At 46.2% G+C, this 18,272-nt stretch overlaps 1 protein-coding gene and 1 gene segment (V, D, J or C); both read left to right on the forward strand.

The window, feature by feature from the left end:
• The first annotated feature begins 2,833 nt into the window (after positions 1 to 2,833).
• On the forward strand, positions 2,834 to 5,728 carry LOC129716300 (T cell receptor alpha variable 38-1-like). The segment is given in 2 exon segments: positions 2,834 to 3,173; positions 4,432 to 5,728. Coding segments are annotated over 2 exon segments (432 nt in total).
• Positions 5,290 to 10,862, forward strand: LOC129716296 (probable G-protein coupled receptor 139). Its single transcript, XM_055666164.1, has 3 exons — positions 5,290 to 5,383; positions 8,750 to 8,851; positions 9,955 to 10,862. The coding sequence occupies exons 1-3, from the start codon at positions 5,290 to 5,292 to the stop codon at positions 10,860 to 10,862; spliced, it is 1,104 nt and encodes a 367-aa protein (XP_055522139.1).
• Positions 10,863 to 18,272: the final 7,410 nt, after the last annotated feature.

An 18,272-nucleotide genomic window follows, 5' to 3' on the forward strand; every position in this document is an offset into this window, starting at 1 on the left:
AACATCGGGAATCATCTTCCTGCATCTAGCCTGTCCATACACGGGTGATAGCAGAAAGCCACTTTGCCTCCACAGGCCATTGCCATTCGTGAATAGGGTACCGCTCAGTGACATAGAGATGGGGAAAACATAAGTTCATTAAAGTAAGATTAAATTATGATTCATTCCACGGATGGCAATGGCTTGCGGAGGCCAAGTGGCTTTCTGCTATCATCCGTGCATGGACAAATGATTGTGTATACGTGCACACAGATATTGAGAAATTCCAGACGTTGATGGGGACATGTTAAGCGATCGACTGTTGTGGAGTTGATTATCGACAGTCTCCTGGCGTCCGTTATTCAGGCGCTCTCAGACTCGCCTCAACTTGAACCCGCTGATCTTTAATTCAAGATATGTTTAACGGTTGGATCAGAGAGTCACTTTGCCATTTGCTGCATCGGTCACTCTGCAGTCCAAAACAACTGCTGGCCGGTTAGAGACACAAATTTCACAAAAGCACTTGCGTACAGTTCCAATACGTATCCGTGGCAGCAAACTGCTGCAGTAGGTAAGGCGGTTCACAGCCAGAGCAGAGGAAGGAAGGAAGTGAGGGCGGGGCGGATTGGCGCTGGTGCCAACTGTCGGAAACTGTTAGCTGCAGCTGGTGATTGTGCGCGGGGGGTTGGAAACGGAAGTTGTTGATTTGCAAGAGTGGTTGTGACCCAATTGTTGCCACCGGGCGACTGACAAATAGGAGACGGGGGAGGGGAAAGTTAAATAACCTGCAGCACATTGGAGCGGCGGTCGAGTTTCTGCCCGCGAGCGCTCAAACCTCCAGAGACCCGGGTTCGATCCCGACTACGGGTGTTAGCTGTGGGGAGTTTGTACGTCGTCCCCGTGACAACGTGGGTCTTCTCCGAGATCGTCGGCTTCCTTCCACACTCCATATATAGGACGTATTGGTTTGTATGTTAATAGGCTTGGTATAGATTTAAATGTGTCCCTAGTATGTGTAGGATAGTGTTAGTGTGAAGGGGTTCAAGGTCGCCGCGGACACGGTGGGACAAAATACCCCTTTTCCGCGGTGTATCTGTAAACTAAAAACTATCCTCAGCTAATAAACATAGAAAACATAGAAAATAAATGCAGGAGTAGGCCATTCGGCCCAATAGCAGGAATAGCGCCCGGTGTCGCTCCTCTCTACATGAAATGTATATCCACACGATTACATACAACGCAGGCAGACGTTGCCTGTGTTACTGCTCGGCCAGCAACGCAGTGTTTTGGTAGAGAAACTCCAGTTGTATAGGGATCTGGCGAGACCACAAATGGAGTATTGTGTACAGTTTTGGTATCCTAATTTGATGAAGGACATCCTTGTGATTGAGGCAGTGCAGTCTAGGTTCGCGAGATTGATCCCTGGGATGGCGGGACGGTCATATGAGGGACGATTGAAAAGACTAGGCTTATATTCACTGCAGTTTAGAAGGATGAGGGGCAGAATTATAGAAACATATAAAATTATAAAAGGACTGGACAAGCTAGATGCAGGAAAAATGTTCCCAATGTGGGGCGAGTCCAGAACCAGGGGCCATGGTTTTAGAATCAAAGGGAGGCCATTTAAGACTGAGGTGGGAATAAACTTTTCATCCAGAGGGTTGTGAATTTATGGAATTCCATGCCACAGATGGTGTCCAAGTCACTGGTTGAATTTAAGAGAGAGTTAGATATAGCTCTAGGGGCTAGTGGAGTCAAGGGATATGGGGAGAAGGCAGGTACGGGTTATTGATAGGGGACGATCACCCATGACCACAATGAATGGCGGTGCTGGCTCGAAGGGCCGAATGGCTTCCTCCTGCACATATTCTCTATGTTTCTATCATGTTCCGACATCATGGCATAATAGTGTCCGACTGACGATGGCGACTTACACATAGAAACATACAATGTAGATGCAGGAGTAGGCCATTCGGCCCTTCGAGCCTGCACCGCCATTCAATATGACCATGGCTGATCATCCAACTCAGTATCCTGTACCTGCCTTCTCTCCATACCCCTTGATCCCTTTAGCCACAAGGGCCACATCTAACTCCCTCTTAAATATAGCCAATGAACTGGCCTCAACTACCTTCTGCGGCAGAGAATTCCAGAGATTCACCACTCCCTGTGTGAAAAAAGCTTTCCTCATCTCGGTCCTAAAAGATTTCCTTCTTATCCTTAAACTGTGACCCCTTGTTCTGGACTTCCCCAACATCGGGAACAACCTTTCTGCATCTAGCCTGTCCAACCCATTAAGAATTTTGTAAGTTTCTATAAGATCCCCCCACAATCTTCTAAATTCTAGCGAGTACAAACCGAGTCTATCCAGTCTTCCTTCATATGAAAATCTTGACATCCCAGGAATCAGTCTGGTGAACCTTCTCTGTACTCCCTCTATGGCAAGAATGTCTTTCCTCAGATTAGGAGACCAAAACTGTAAGCAATACTCCAGGTGTGGTCTCACCATGACCCTGTACAACTGCAGTAGAACCTCCCTGCTCCTATACTCAAATCCTTTTGCTATGAATCCACATTTGCTCACAGAATAAATAACTGTCCACTAACATCCTTCAAATGCAGTGTAAAGTCCAACACCTGGTCCGCACGGGCCCTACATTATGGGCACAAACAATCTCTTGAATAAATATGACGCCTGCAGAGAAAGTGCAGGTTAACTAAAAGTGCAAGAGTCGCAGCAAGGTAGACTGGGAAATCGGAAATAAATCCTTGGCTTACGCGAGGTCCACTCAAGAGTCTTACAATTGCAGGGAAGAAGCTGTCCTTGAATCTAGTAGTTTTAATCATTTGTCTCTTCTGTCGGAGAGGAGGAGGGAGGGGAGAAAAGATCTAACGTTTGACGAGAGCTTTGATTGTGTCAGGTGCTCTCCTGCTGCTGATGCCTTCTTGTAGATTTTCCTCTATCAGAGCACTTCCGCACACATTTCGTTTGCGTGAGATGGAGATGACAATATAACCACCGTTTTATTGGTGGCCTGCACAAAGTGACGTGAGGCTAGCTCCCACCAGCGCTCTCAATTCTGCCTGACGGACGCACTGAAGGTATTCAGGAGAGTCAGCAAAGTTGGTGCCGCCACGGGGATCGAAGATGCGCCTCATGGTACAAACTGCCATGTGGGCGACATTCATTATCAGTAAGAATTTTCATTGTATTAAACAGCGGCGTTTTTGCAGAAAGATGGCTTCGGTCAACTGCTGTAGCTCATTTGTTGGACCAGACCTACAATCCAACACGTATTCTGCGTCTCCAGTAACACAAATATGTTTAAGAGTTTAATGGTTGAAAGAGCAATGCAATCGACATTGGAAGAGTTGCAGCTCCGTAGCATTGAAATTCCGTGTTCAAAATGTATCATGGGTGATTAAGCCGCATTCCGTGCACTGTGTTCTGTTTGGGAAGAATGCTACGGGAAGGGTGTCATTCTGCTGGACTCCGTCTATAGATGGTTTACCCATTCCCTGAACGCGTGTATAGATGGTTTACAACGACTTTGCCCGAATTTGATCGCGAGATATATCGAGCGGTTGGACAGTGTGGGATTGTATTCCTTGAAGCGCAGAGCTGAACGTATGGAGGTGCATGAAATTATAAGGAAAATAGATAGGATGAATGCACCGTTTTCCTTCACCAAGAGAAAGAGGTTCAATATGATTTAGATCTAGATACAGATCTAAGCGGAGTCATTTTAGAGTAATCTGAGGGGCATTTTATTACTCAAAGGGTGGTCACTAGATTGAACTTGAGCTGCCGGGTAGTTGAGGCAGGTTCTATAATTGCAGGAATTGGCAGGACAATAATTGTTCGGCACGGTCTTGTAGCGCCGAGATGGCCTGTTTCCGTGCTGTGATTATTATATGGTTATATGGTTATATAATGGGCATCTGAAAAACACTTGGACAGGTACATCGAGGGGGGAAGATATAAAGAGACGCCCGCCTATCGCGGTAACTGGGGCCAACGTAGATGGGGCACCATAGTTGTCAAGGACGAGTTGGGTCGAAAGGTCTCTTTAATGGCAACCTCTTTCATGGTCTCTTTTATGTCTATTTGATTCTATGGACGCCGGTAAATCATGCAGGAACGGACAGAATGTTCTTTGTCAAGGAAATATGTAACGGCTCCACACCACGGGAATATAGAGCTAAATATTATAAATAAATCAAACAGATTCCAGAATAGAACACGAGGGGAGAGTGGTGTGTGATCGATGGCGGTGCACTGGGACGAAAGAGGAAGTGAGCGTCAGGATACACTTGCCCGTCTGTGAGATATGCAAGGACTGACTATCTGCCGTAAATACAATTGTTGTTGTCACATATTCGTTCCACGGTCTTTTGAGGTCAGTTTTTGATGATTTAAGTCAAATAATCGCTCCGCTTAACGCGTTGCAGGTCGGGGTGATGCTGATTCCGTGACCCAAGAGAAGACTTCTCTGACGCATACAGAGGGGGAAAACGCCATTTTAACATGCACCTTTGCCAAGGATGGTTACTACTTGTTCTGGTACCGCCAGTACCCCGACGGTCACCCGGAGTTTCTGCTCCGGAGATACACTGACGGACAGTATAACGACAAGGCGGATTTCGCTCGTGAGCGGTTTTCTGACGAAGTTCAGCAGTCAACGAAAACATATCAGATGACTATTTCGGAGCTACTGCTGTCTGACACGGCGATGTATTACTGTGCAATCGCACAGTGTTGGGAACGGCGTGCAGACTCGTACAATAACTGCTGCAGGTTTCTGAGGCACATCTGCTGCAGATGTTCAGCTATGTAGCTTATTGTGGCGCAGGCAGTGGCGCCGGAAACCATTTGCTGTAAGCGGAAACGCCACTCGCTCCACATGATATCTCCATTCCGTCAAAATATTGCACTAACAGCAAACTTTAACATGTGTACCACGAAATTTCACGACTTAATAGCAAAAAGCAACGTTGTACGTAGTTGTTGATTTAACAGAGCGGCGCAGCTTTCGAAATACCTCACGCCTATTTAGACTTTTGGAGAGGTCCCCCTCCCCTCACCCCACTCACCATCAACAACAGCACAGTCACATATGTGGAGTATTGTAAGTTCCTGTGAACCATCATCTCCAAGGACTTTAAATGGGGGGCTACCATCGACTCCACGGTCAAAAATGCACAACACAGTATGTACTTCCTACGGCACTGATGAAGCACAATCTGCCACCGGTAATGATGGTCCAATTCTATACGGACATCGTAGAGTCTGTCCTCACCTTAACCATCATGGTCTGGTTTGGCGCGACATCTGGAGGCCGCAGCGAATCGTCCGATCAGCTGAGAAGGCTATTGGCAGCAACCGTCCCTCCATTGATGAACTGTACACTGCAGGGGCAGGGAAGCGAGCGGGTAAGATCATTTCTGACCCCTCTCACCCTGGCCACAACCACAACCTCTTCGGATCACTTCTCTCTGGAAGGCGACTCCGGACTGTCAAAGCTGCCACAGCCAGACATAAAAACAACTTTTTTTCCACGAGTAGTAGCTCTACTCAATAACCAAAAACCTGTAGCCTCCTTTTGCTCTGATGTTTTATTTAATTAACATATTTAATCAATAATGTGTTGTTATTATTAATGTTTAATGTTTTATGTGTCATTCCTAACTGTCACTGTATGTCGTTGTCACTTGCGGGCGGAGCACCAATATAAATTCCTTGTATGTGAATACTTGGCCAATAAACCTATTCATTCATTCATTCATTCATTCATAATGAAGTTTGTATGTTTTTATTCAAACAGAGCTATGGAGAACAAATTATATATATTTACGAACAACCTCCTTGGGCTGTCACCTTTGCTACCCTATTGCTGATCCCTCTTGAATAGATGGCCATTTCCAAACTCAGTTAAGGTGGATGATGATATAATTTGTACAATAGTCGAGTGCCGAAGACAAGAGGTGAGAGATAACGGTGGGAAGGGAAATATGTACAATGTATCGGAGGGCAACCTTTGCAAACAGCGGGCTATGGGTTCATGGAACCAGCTCACACGTGTTGCTGGGCGAACTAGAGCAACTACAGCCGTTAAAAAAACTTGAACAAAGAATACTTGGAGTTGACTGGAGCATGTTATTTGAGGGACAGGAACATCGGCCAAGTGGGATGTTTTTAAAAGTGTGCGGGTCTGTGCGGATTTAAAAGCTCAGGATCTGTACGTCCCCGTTAGAGTGAAGGGAAAATCAGGAAAATGTAAGGAAGCTTGGCTGACGAGGGAAATTTAGGCGTTGTTCAAGAACAAGGAGGATGCATGGCACATGTATAGACAACAGGGATCAAGTGGAACCTTGGAGGACATTCGGGAACTAAGGAGTAAACTGAAAAAAGGAGATCAGAAGGGCAGAAATGGGCGAGGAGATAGCTCTGGCGTTAAGCATTAAGGACAATCCCAAAATATTTTATAAACGCATACGGGGGAAAGGGTAACTAGAGAGAGAGTGGGACCTCTCAGAAATCAAAGCGGTCACCTCTGTGTGGAGCCACAGGAGATGGACACAGTCCTCAATAAATATTTCTCCTCTGTATTGACCGAGGAGAAATGCAATAGGCCGAGATACTTGGTGGCAGTCACTGGGAGGGTCTAGAGAGCAGCCAGTGTCACCGTGGAAGCAGTACTGAAGGTACTGTCGTGTATGAAGGTAGCCAACCCTCCAGGGCCTTACCAGATATATCCGTGGAAATTGCAGGAAACTACAGAGCAAATTGCGGGAGCCCTGGTTGAAATTGATGTCATCTTTAAATGCAAGAGAGGTGCCGGAGGACTGGAGGGTGGCAAATGTTGTGGCTCTTTTCAAGAAGGGCTGCAGGGGAAATGCTGCGAACTCTAGACCAGTGAGCTGAACATCTGTAGTTGGAATGTTACGAGAGAGTATTCTGATGAATATGTTATAAAAGCATTTGGATGGGCAAGGGTTGAGTAGGGATAGTCAACATGGTTTGTACGTGGGAGATCGTGTCTCACAAATCTGAGTGATGTTTTGAAGACGTGACCAAAAAGGCCGACAAGGGTAGTGCTATCGAGGTTGTGTACATGGATTTCAGTAAAGCATTGGACCAGGGTCCGCATGGTCGGCTGCTCTGAAATGTTAGATCCAAGGAGAGCTAGCTATATGGACAATACATTGGCTCAATGGACAGAAGCAGAGGGTGAAGGTGGAAGATTGCTTCTCAGACTGGAGGCCTGTGACTAGTATGTGCCTCAGGGTTCGGTGCTGGGCCCGTTACTGTTTGTCATCAACATCAATGATTTGGATGAGAACATACAGGGAAATATTAGCAAGTTTGCTGATTATACAAAAGTGAGTGGTTTTGCAGATGGTGAAGATGGCTGTGAAGTATTGTAGCAGGATCTGGATCGATTGGCAAGGTGGGCGGAGGAAAGGTTGATGGAATTTAATACAGAGAAGTGTGAAGTGTTTTGGGACGTCCAACAGGGACAGGGCCTATACAGCAAATGGTCGGCCTCTGGGTAGTGTGGTAGAGCAGTGGGATCAAGGAGTACAGGTGCATGGTTCCTTGAAGGTCAAGTGGCAGGTTGATAAGGTGGTCAAGAAGAATTGTGCCACTTTAGCCTACATCAGTCAGAATATTGAGTATGGAAGTTGGGCGGTCATGTTGCAGTTCTATAAGACGTTGATGAAACCGCATTTAGAATATTGTGTTCAGTTCTGGGCACCGTGTTATAGCAAAGATATTTTCAAGCTTGAAACGGTTCAAAAAAGATTTACGAGGATTTTGCCAAGATGAGAGGGTGCGAGTTATAGAGAGAGGTTGAGTAGACTAGGTCCCTATTTCATGTAGAGTAGGAGGATGTGGATGATCTTATTGAGGTGTACAAAATCATGAGATGAATAGATCGGGTAGATGTACAGAGTCCCTTGTCCAGACTGGGGGAATCGAGGACTAGAGGACATTGGACCAAGGTGAACGGGAAAAGATTTAGTAGGAATCCGAGCGGTAACTTTTTCAAGCAGTGGGTGTTGGATGTTTGCAGCAAGCTGCCAGATGAGACAGTTGAGGCTTGGACTACCCCGTCGATTAAGAAATAGTTGGACAGGTACATGCCTAGGACAGGTTTGAAGTGATACGGACCAAGCGGTGGCAAGTGGGACTAGTTTAGCTGGGGATGTGATGGCCTGTGTGGGCAAGTTGTGACGAAGGGCCTGTTTCCACGCTGTATCACTTTATGACGGTCTGACAGTGACTTGATCGGAATTGGTGCGTTGGGCCGGCGGTCCCGTTTCCGTGTAACTCGCCTTAATTACTATTTATACCTTATATACCTTACATTTTATTTACATTGCATCGAGCGGCGACGTCCATTCAACCCGGGGCTAGAATGCTCGTCGAATTAGGTGTATTTAATTGCATTCATTATCGTAAAAATGGAGTCAATGAAAGGGCGTTCACGTCGCGCCCCTGTTTCCACCAACCTTTCCACCACCACGCACAAGAAGCGCAAGAAACGCAAGACAGACACCATTGTGTGCAGATTCCGAGAAGCGTGTGCAGCCCTGGCTTACACTTTCTAATCTTGTGATGCGGACTCGATAAGAAGAAGTCTGTAAACACGATTGTTTCGTCTTCAACCGGAATATCAAAAGAAGTAATGACGATGTTGCAATCTAATTGCTCCCCAGAGGATGATATAAGACATAAATATTCGTGTGCTCGTGTTTATTTTAGCTGATGCAGCTCCGCAATCGAAATCAGGGAAGATGCACGCGCCTGGAAACGGACCAATCTTCGCGACTTATTACACAATCCTTGCAGTCGTCGGTGTTCCAGGTAAAGCTTCGCCAAAGTTGATAAATACGTAACCGTGTCCATGATGATCCGATATGTTCCGCTCCGGCCGCCTTACTCTTCGGTTCTACACCACAATTTTCCACAATTTGTCCCTTATCGTTGCTCTTAAAACTGCGAATTTTACACGCGGCAGCTTTGGTAAGGGCGTTACTTATTATATCCAGTCTTTACATTATTAAAATAATTTATTTTATGGCATAACCTATTTTCATAGTTGATTCGAAGTTCCCCTTATGTCTTAGTTTTGTTGCAAATATACTTTACTGGCGCTTTCAGATTCGTCCATAAAACTCCACATATCCTGTTCCAATATGTCTACCCTGCCTTGCTTAAAATTGTCCTGTCCATGTTAATCTGTAAGTCATTTCAGTTATTAATTAACCTTGTCCTGTTTGAAGATAGACAAGTCAAGTGTGACGCGGCACATGTACCAAGCATATGTGGACAAGCTTTTCCCTTTGAGAATAGGGAAGATTCAAACGAGAGGACATGACTTCAGCATTAAGGGACAGAAGTTTAGGGATAATATGAGGGGGAACTTCTTTACTCAGAGAGTGGTAGCGGTGTGGAATGAACTTCCAGTGGAAGTGGTGGAGGCAGGTTCATTGGTATCATTTAAAAATAAATTGGATAGGCATATGGATGAGAAGGGAATGGAGGGTTATGGTATGAGTGCAGGCAGGTGGGACTAAGGGAAAAAAAGTTGTTCGGCACGGACTTGTAGGGCCGAGATGGCCTGTTTCCGTGCTGTAATTGTTATATGGTTTATATGGTTACCATAAAAATCGTGCTTGCAACAGCATGACAGGCAACACGCACAAATATACATACCACGTAAATTATACCAGGCAGTGAAATTCATAAGACTGCGCAATTATGTCCATCGTAGTGCACGCGATAGGCCGTAGAGCTCGGTTTCGCGTGGCCATTTGATATCAGAAACAAGTAACCATCAAACCAATAACCGCTTCACGCTCTGCATTCATTGCAACGATATGGGATTGCACGTCTGCTCCCAAAAGCCAGTTATGAAGAGATCACCGATAGATATTATTTACATAATCCCACTCTTTTCCTTGCAGCTAACGTCCTGACGATTGCCATTCTGTCCCAGGGAAAGTGCGGCCTCTCGAAATGCATCACTCGGTACCTGGTATTCATGGCGGTGACGGATTTCCTGGTCATCGTCACGGCTGTGATATTCAGCCGCCTTCGGGCGATATATTTTCCAGTTAGTATCTTGTCCACCACGCCGGGTTGCAGTCTAATCATTGCGCTCAGCTCCGCTGCTAAAGATGCTTCCGTTTGGTTAACGGTGGCTTTCACCTTCGATCGGTGTGTGGCGATCTGCTGCCAAAAGCTGAAACTGAGGTATTGCACAGAGAAAACCGCGGCTGTTGTTATTGGAACCGTTTGCTTCCTCGCCTGTTTGAGAAACGTCCCGTTTTATTTTGAATTTGAACCGATGTACATTATCGATACAGTGCCCTGGTTCTGCAGCATAAAAGAAATATTTTATATTTCCGTCGCTTGGAGAGTGTATGAATGGTCGCACCGGATGTTAAACCCATGCGTTCCTTTCCTACTGATTTTGATGCTCAATGTGCTGACGGTCAGATATATCCTGGCCGCCAACAGAGCACGCGGTAGACTTCTGGCCCAGAACAACGGAGAGAAACAGAGGGACCCAGAGATGCAGAGCAGGAGAAAGTCCATCATTTTGCTCTTCGCCATCTCGGGCTGTTTTATTCTGCTCTGGGCCACGGACGTTGCAAATTTTCTATTTGTGCGAATCACAGCGAATAACTATGTCAGCGCCTCTAATTCCAATGACCCGAAGTTCATCTTTCAAGAAGGCGGATATATGTTGCAGTTTCTCAGTTCCTGCGCCAACACATTTATCTATGCGGGGACTCAGACTAAATTCAGACAGCAGCTGAAGACAACTATCCTATACCCTTTCAACATAATTAGACAACGGTTCAAATAATAGTCAAGCCAAATAAAATTGTACGAAGGGTTCATAAAGGAAATAATATTTTCAGTCTACATTAGAATTAAAAATGGTCGGGTCAATTGCGCTTCAGGGTTTGTAATATTATTGTCACATTATTGGAAGTAATTGTTGAAACTTTGTGGACACAGATAAAAGTGTATATCTTAGCGGAAGGAAATTGCAAAATAAAATTCCGTCAACTCGACTTTCTATGTTTATAGTTTTGACAAATATGAGCGTGGTTGGTCAGAGGAGCATTTACTCAACACCTTTATTTGGCTTTGACGCAACGAGTTTCTGATACATTTCAAAGTATAAGGCAGAGTGACAACTGGTGTGTGTGCGTGTGTGTGGGTGTGTGTGTGTGTGTGTGAGAGAGAGAGGGGGGGTGTGTGTGTGAGTGTGTGAGGTGGGGTGTGTGTGTGTGTGTGCGTGTTGTGTGTGTTGTGTGTGTGTGTGTGTGTGTGTGTGTGTGTGTGTGTGTGTTTGAGTGTTTGAGTGTGTGTGTGAGTATTTGAGAGTGTGTATGTGTGTGTGTAGGTGTGTCTTGAGCATGTAAGTAAGTGTTGACGTCGTGGTCTGAGGGTAGCAGAAGCGTGCGTGAGCTGCGCGCGCTGTAGGATCGAGTGGAAAGAGGTGATGTGTGATGGGTGATGTGTGTGAGTGTGGTGTGTGTGTTGTGTGTGTGTGGTGAGTGTGAGGTGTGGTCGGCGTATGTGTGTGGTTGTGGTGTGCCCCCCCCCGTTTCCCTGCCCCTTGTGCTGCTATAGACGTGTTGTTATAAATAGACCATATAACCTGTACTCTTGCGCCCCGACGTAAAACGTGTCTACTGGTATTCTATCACCTATTACACAGAGAATCGGATATTAGTCAGCCATTTCTTACTTTATTCTACAACACCCAATTAAACACGAACTATAAAATACCCACATGAATTCCCACTACGTCCACTCAATACTATAATACATGAAGTTAATCAATATTCTATAAAGATTAATAGTCGCATAACCGCCACACACACGCTCACCCCCTGACGCGACTGGTGGCGCCAGGAGGTCCCTGTTGATGATTATACTTTTGTCCGGCGTGGGTACGTGCTGAACGTACGTACCTCAGCAGATACTTTTACCGCAACGCCACCGTCACAGCCGTTGCCATATTGACGAGGTTATGTTATAATCTTTTCGCTGCGAATTTTGTGCAGTTTCTCTGTCTGCTCGTGTCTGTGAGAGACGAGTTTCGGTCCGCCTGTGCTTCACAATTATTACCTTGTCACACAATGGTGCTGCTCCCATATCACTCTAAATCTTATCTATCCATTTCTTCTTTTTACGCACTCTACCCCTGACTTTCATGCTCTTCTGCGCCATCCCCCTTTAACCTTCCACCTGTTTTCCCTATTGCACCTGTGCCCCCGGTGTTTTTTCGATAATTATTTTACATTTGAGGCCCCTCGATTCTTGATCTTTGCCCGGCAGCAGATTATCCTAATTCTGACTCTTTCGGCCAACGGACTGTCTCGCTTCTTTTATTTCCCTGTCCAATGCAATTCTATACACCATCTCTTCCGATTGTGTATGTAGACGGTTGTATAGTCCCCGTGTCCATTTCACGAACTCCTAACACCAGATGTTCTGGAACAATTCGGGACCCACACCTACAGGCCTGTTTCGCCACCGACCAATTAACATATATTGCGTTTTTTAACTCTACTAATTGCCCATTGTCTTCTCTGCTTTTTTTGCCGTGCATCATCTTTGTTACAAGCGGACGACGGACCCTTCTATAATGATGCCTGAGTTCGACACACATATTAAAGGGATATTTCAAACATGTTTCAACTTAAATCTAACTTACAGCTGGGTTGTCCAAGGCCATTACAATTCTTCCACAGGAAATTACTCAATACCAACTAGCATAGGCAAGCACCTTGATAATATCAAGCATAATATCTAGGCGGAGTCAGCACTAACAAGTCTAATATCAATGGCTAGTAGGACAATAACCCCATCTACATTTCGCCTTTATTAGATATTACCTCAAATTAGATCGCACCCAGTGGCCTAAGCAAAGCGGGGGACTCATTAATAAAACACATCGGTTGTACTTCAACTTTTTTCCACACATCGACGCACATTATGATAGTATATCTGTGTTCCTTCACGTCGTCTGTGGGTGCCCCCACCTCTTAACGTGGCATGACTCTTCACTTTCCCTTCTAATCCGCCATTAAATTCATAGCGCCATGCCATCTGCTCACTACCCAAACCTGTTACAAGTAACCCTGAATTGCCTCAGCACCGTCCATACTCAACCTCACATAGTACCATACCCCTGTACCATCCATCCTCTTACGACGCCCATCTTGTCATATGCTCAACGTGTGAATGCGAACTGTTTGAACGCCCCACTTCATCACAATCTTCACTCTGTGTATGTGTTGTAACACTATCCGTTTGCACGGGTCCTTCCCAGCACCGAGCCCCTTCGCGCATCTCCACTAGTCACCATGCCACTCTCAATTTTGGAAGGGTACCCCCGTTAATCCTACTCCTCGTGTTGCACCCGGCTCTGCCGACTCCAATCTCTGATCCCATTTTGTTAACCAAACTTTGTACCACCCCCATATACCCCATGTCCTCGTCTTTTCTCTCACTCCGGGCTCCCCACTAATCATGTCGGTACGCAGCATGCCGAATCTGCTTTCCCCGCTGTCTTCACCCTTTTTGTCACAGCCACCCCCCATCACTAATTTTAGTCTTCATTCTTCTCCTCCGCCGAAGCATAGCTCTCTCTCTTGCACACGATCCCTCGTGGCGTCGGTGATAAGGCGTACTGCCTAGAGCTCTGCCCAGCAGGTCGAGTATGTCCTTAGCTACATTCCGTATGTTGTGTAGCCCCTATGTTGTGTAATGATGTGTGCTAGGCTTCGACCCTTATGTTCACTTTCGGTCTAATCAGACGTGTGGGCGCATGTCCCGGCCCGAGCACGAGCGATTCCCACAGACTTGATAGTGGGTATTGACACTTCGACGCGATTTAGCTATAGCATCTAGCGCAGTGTTAGGCTGTTTCGATCATCACTACGACATTCCACATTCACATGAAGTATGAAGACCCTGTTAGCCACTGCGCATATATCTAGTCCCGTGCTACACCTTTGATATACCGCACATCACCCTTGTCACTATTTTTGAGACAATACGTGCAGTGACCTTACACCCCGTACTGCCACTAGCAGCTGTTGAAGTTGCATTACCTCTCTTGGATAGTCTAGCAATTGCTTACCATCATGTCTTTCGCAGAGCCTCTAGGGTCACTTACTATTTCTCCAAAATGTTCTCCGTTAGGTTCTAGAGCGCGCCGCGTCGAGGCGACAGATCTGGGGGGATAAGCTTACTTTGAGCTGCGTGGTTTCCGCCGATGTTATGTTAGCCTGTCAGCGGAGTGCAGGCACCCTTGACTGTGTTTTAATCACATGTGTGCTGTTGCCCATGGTTCCCTCGCTCTGTACCCCAGGTACAGTGCTTGTGTTGCCACATCTACGACACTAATCGGGGCGCCTTGATGCTTGTATCTCGGTTGACTATGCTTGGTCATGTCTCTAATGATAGTTCTTTATTGTAATACGAAGACCCGACCGCCACCGTCCACCGATCGGTTGACCATGCCCTTGTGTGGCCCTTTGAAACACAATCTTAACGACCGCGTACCGAATTCTTCCAGTGAAGCACGGTAGGGTTCCCGGAGTACTCGTTCCCCGATTGCTCGTGGCGTCCTGTGCGATTTCTTGTACCAGCTCCTGAAACAATACATTGGATGTGGTAGTCATATAGCGACGCTCTCTGTTCAAGCACAGATCGCTAGGGCCTCTGTAGCAACATTCCCCGTTTGCTCTCTTTTCAGCCACGTCAATTGATTATCTGCTATCGGATGTTGATGCACCATGTATGGGTGTGCCTGCTGTGCAATATAAGAGACACCCCTACTTCACCCAGTCCACCAAATTGTTTTTATTATCGTGCACTCACCCCCCCCCCCCCCCCTCCTTTGGACACATCGCTTCATGCCTCGGCATTTGCTCGTGTCATGTCCTATGCCGCGAATATTGGCATCTACATCCTCACTAATTGTACAAAATCGTATGTTGTCAAGAAACGTACATTGGACCCAGATAGCATTTTTACGGGCAAGAATATAGTACTGAGAAGTGAAATGGAATGAAAAGCAGGGCACCCCGGCAGGGTACGCCTCTCTCCAATTGTTATCAAGAGCCCGGAGCCCTTTCGCGTGGTCGAACCACCACCCCCTTCCGTTTCTTTTATCGCTTGCTCTCCTCTTTGCCTTCCTCCCCCCTTCCAGTTTCGTGTCCCCCTTTCAGCCCGCTTTCTCCCGCTCTCTTCTCTTCTCTCCTCGCTTCCCGTGCTCGCTTTCCGGCTAGGACAATTCGATTCACTGCGGAAGAGCGCCCACAGTAGCACTATTCTGCACCACAGGGCAATTCCAAGTACGGGGGCAGCCTGAACAAATGGCGGCTCCTAGCCGAGTGGTTTCCCCCTTGTCCTGCTGGAGGAACTGGGATGTCCGCTGATGGGATCATCGAAGCGCTCATTGGCATTAAGGCATATTAATTGTTTCACTTGTACCGTCCTGGACACCCACGAGCCATAGTCCTATCCCCCACGCACACCCCCCCCGCTTTTCTTCCTCCCCTTCCTTCGACCTTGCTCCCACGACGCGTTTGTACTTCCGCTTTCAGCTCCTTTGAATCTCCCCCGCGTCTTTCCTTTCCTTCTTTTGTTGTTCCCTTTTACTCCCATATTGTCTTTTTTTCCCCTTTTTTTTTTCTTTCCCTTCTCCTCCCCCCCCCCTTATTCCCCTTTTTTCTTTCTTTCTCCCATTGTATTTTCCCCCCGCTCCCGACCCCTTTGATCTTTTCCTCCACCCTTGACTTTTCAGTCTTTTCCCCCTCTTCTCCCCTTCCTCCTCCCTTTGTGTGTTTTTTTGTCCCTCCCCCCTTTCTGTTTTTCTTTTTCTATCTCCTTTCTGCTTTTCTAGACCTCTTCTCTTCCTCTTCTATCCCCCCTTCTCTCCTTCCTCCCTCTATTTTTATCCCTCCTTTTTTTTCCTCGTTCCCTTTCCTCCTTGTTTTTTCCCTTCGCCCCTTCCTCCTCCAGAGACTCTCCTCTCTTGAACATTCTGCTCCTTTGTTTGCATCCCGTAATAACTTTTCATTCTCTCTTTTCTCCTTTTCCCCCCCCCCCACTTTTTATTTCTTCTTTTTTGCGTGTTCTGACGCAGCGGCGAGTTAGCTGTATACACACGGGTTATTATCCTGTTCGTTTTCTGTACTAATAGCTGTTGCACGGAGCGTTTGTACTTTCCGTGACCTGTGTGGTTTTCTCTGGGACTCTTTTTTGCCACACCCTATATGTCTCTATTTTCTGTCATGCCTGGCCATGTATTGTAACGGTCCCTAATATGTGTGGATGTTGCCCCCTGCTGGACGAAGGGTGTATCTTCATATGGGTTTAAGGTATCTCTAAACGACTTTGTATCTCTAACCCTCCACTAAAAAATAACTCTCAACTCACTAACTGACAAGATTCATACTAACCACTCGCACCTACTAACCATATAACCCTATCCGCAGCCTGAGCCACGCTAGCCCTTCCTTTACCGTCCCATTTTCCCTATTTTACTCCCCCAACATTTCCCCTTGTCCCATCTGATTGCCCACTCGTACAATAATACCTCTCCATTCCTTACTATCATATGCTCTGCAGCCAATATTTTAGATGATACCAATGACCTGCCTCCACCACCTCCCTGGTAAGCATCATTCTCCTGACCGTATTCCACTCTCTGCTGTAAAGACTAGTTCCCTGTCAATTATCCCTAAGACTTCTGTCCCTTAATATTGAAGTAAGGACCCTTAGTAGAAGTCATCTTCGCCTATTAATCAAAGGGAAAACGACTTTTTCCTCCCACGCCTCAGTTCCTTCTCCTTCTCATTTTATTACCTCCCTCTAGATCAATTCCTCTCTCCCTTCCTCCGCCTTAACCCTTCCCTCTTCCTCCGGCTATACCCCCGTGCCCTTCCCTGGCCCCTTTTTACCTCTTCCTTCCTCTGGCCATTTCCATGTCATAGTGGCATCCATTTTCTTCTACGTACGTTACCCCCCCCCTCTCGTACCCCGCCTCCTCGTGTTTCGAACATTGTTTTCTATCTCCCTGCCTTTTTTTGGTATGTAGTACGATATTTCCGAGTCTTTTCTCAGAAATCCCATTGAACGACTTCCATCGATAGGCACTTTCCTGCAGCGTAGTTGCGGTCTGTAAAGGCCATTTTTTTTTTTTTTTTTTTTTGTCGTCCCTTGCTATGCTCGCCCTGAGTGTGGCCCTTCCATGTGCATTTAGGTACACCCATCTCAGCCTGGACCATACAAGTCACTGTTGCACGCTGTCTATCATTGACACGCAGATACGGCGAGTGCGAAGATGACAACACTTGCTTATAGAGCCAATCCGACCATGCCTTATAATCCACACTTGCCTTTCATCCGCACACAGCTGAAGGAAATGACCCGATGTAAGTCGTTTCAATGGGGATTTCTGAGAAAAGACATCTGAAATTCGTTACCATACCGAATTTATAATCGGCAATTTCACCGATTTGATTTGTGATCATACTGATACTCTCGAATGCGCCGACAGACAGCGTCAGTTCCTATGATCGAGGGAGAACCATGTTACAGAGTTACAGAGATAGGTTGAATAATAGGTCTTTATTCTCTGGAGCGCAGAAGGTTAAGGGAGGACTTGATAGAGGTCTTTAAAATGATGAGAGGGATAGACAGAGTTGATGTGGACAAGCTTTTCCCTTTGAGAATAGGGAAGATTCAAACAAGAGGTCATGACTTCAGAATTAAGGGACAGAAGTTTAGGGATAATATGAGGGGGAACTTCTTTACTCAGAGAGTGGTAGCGGTGTGGAATGAGCTTCCAGTGGAAGTGGTGGAGGCAGGTTCATTGGTATCATTTAAAAATAAATTGGACAGGCATATGGATGAGAAGGGAATGGAGGGTTATGGTATGAGTGCAAGCAGGTGGGACTAAGGGGGGAAAAGTTGTTCGGCACGGACTTGTAGGGCCGAGATGGCCTGTTTCCGTGCTGTAATTGTTATATGGTTATATGGTTATATGTTTAGTTTTTAATTTAGTTTAGTTTAGTTTAGTGTAGTTTAGTTTAGAGATACAGCGTTTAGAGATACTTTAACTTGAAGATACAGGCCCTTCGATCCAGCAGGGGGCAGATATCCACACATATTAGGGACAACTTTACAATCATGCCAAGGCAATTAACCTACAAATCTATACATCTTTAGGGTGTGGGAGGAA

Source organism: Leucoraja erinacea, unplaced genomic scaffold, assembly GCF_028641065.1.
Source record: "Leucoraja erinacea ecotype New England unplaced genomic scaffold, Leri_hhj_1 Leri_204S, whole genome shotgun sequence".
NCBI lineage: Eukaryota > Metazoa > Chordata > Chondrichthyes > Rajiformes > Rajidae > Leucoraja > Leucoraja erinaceus.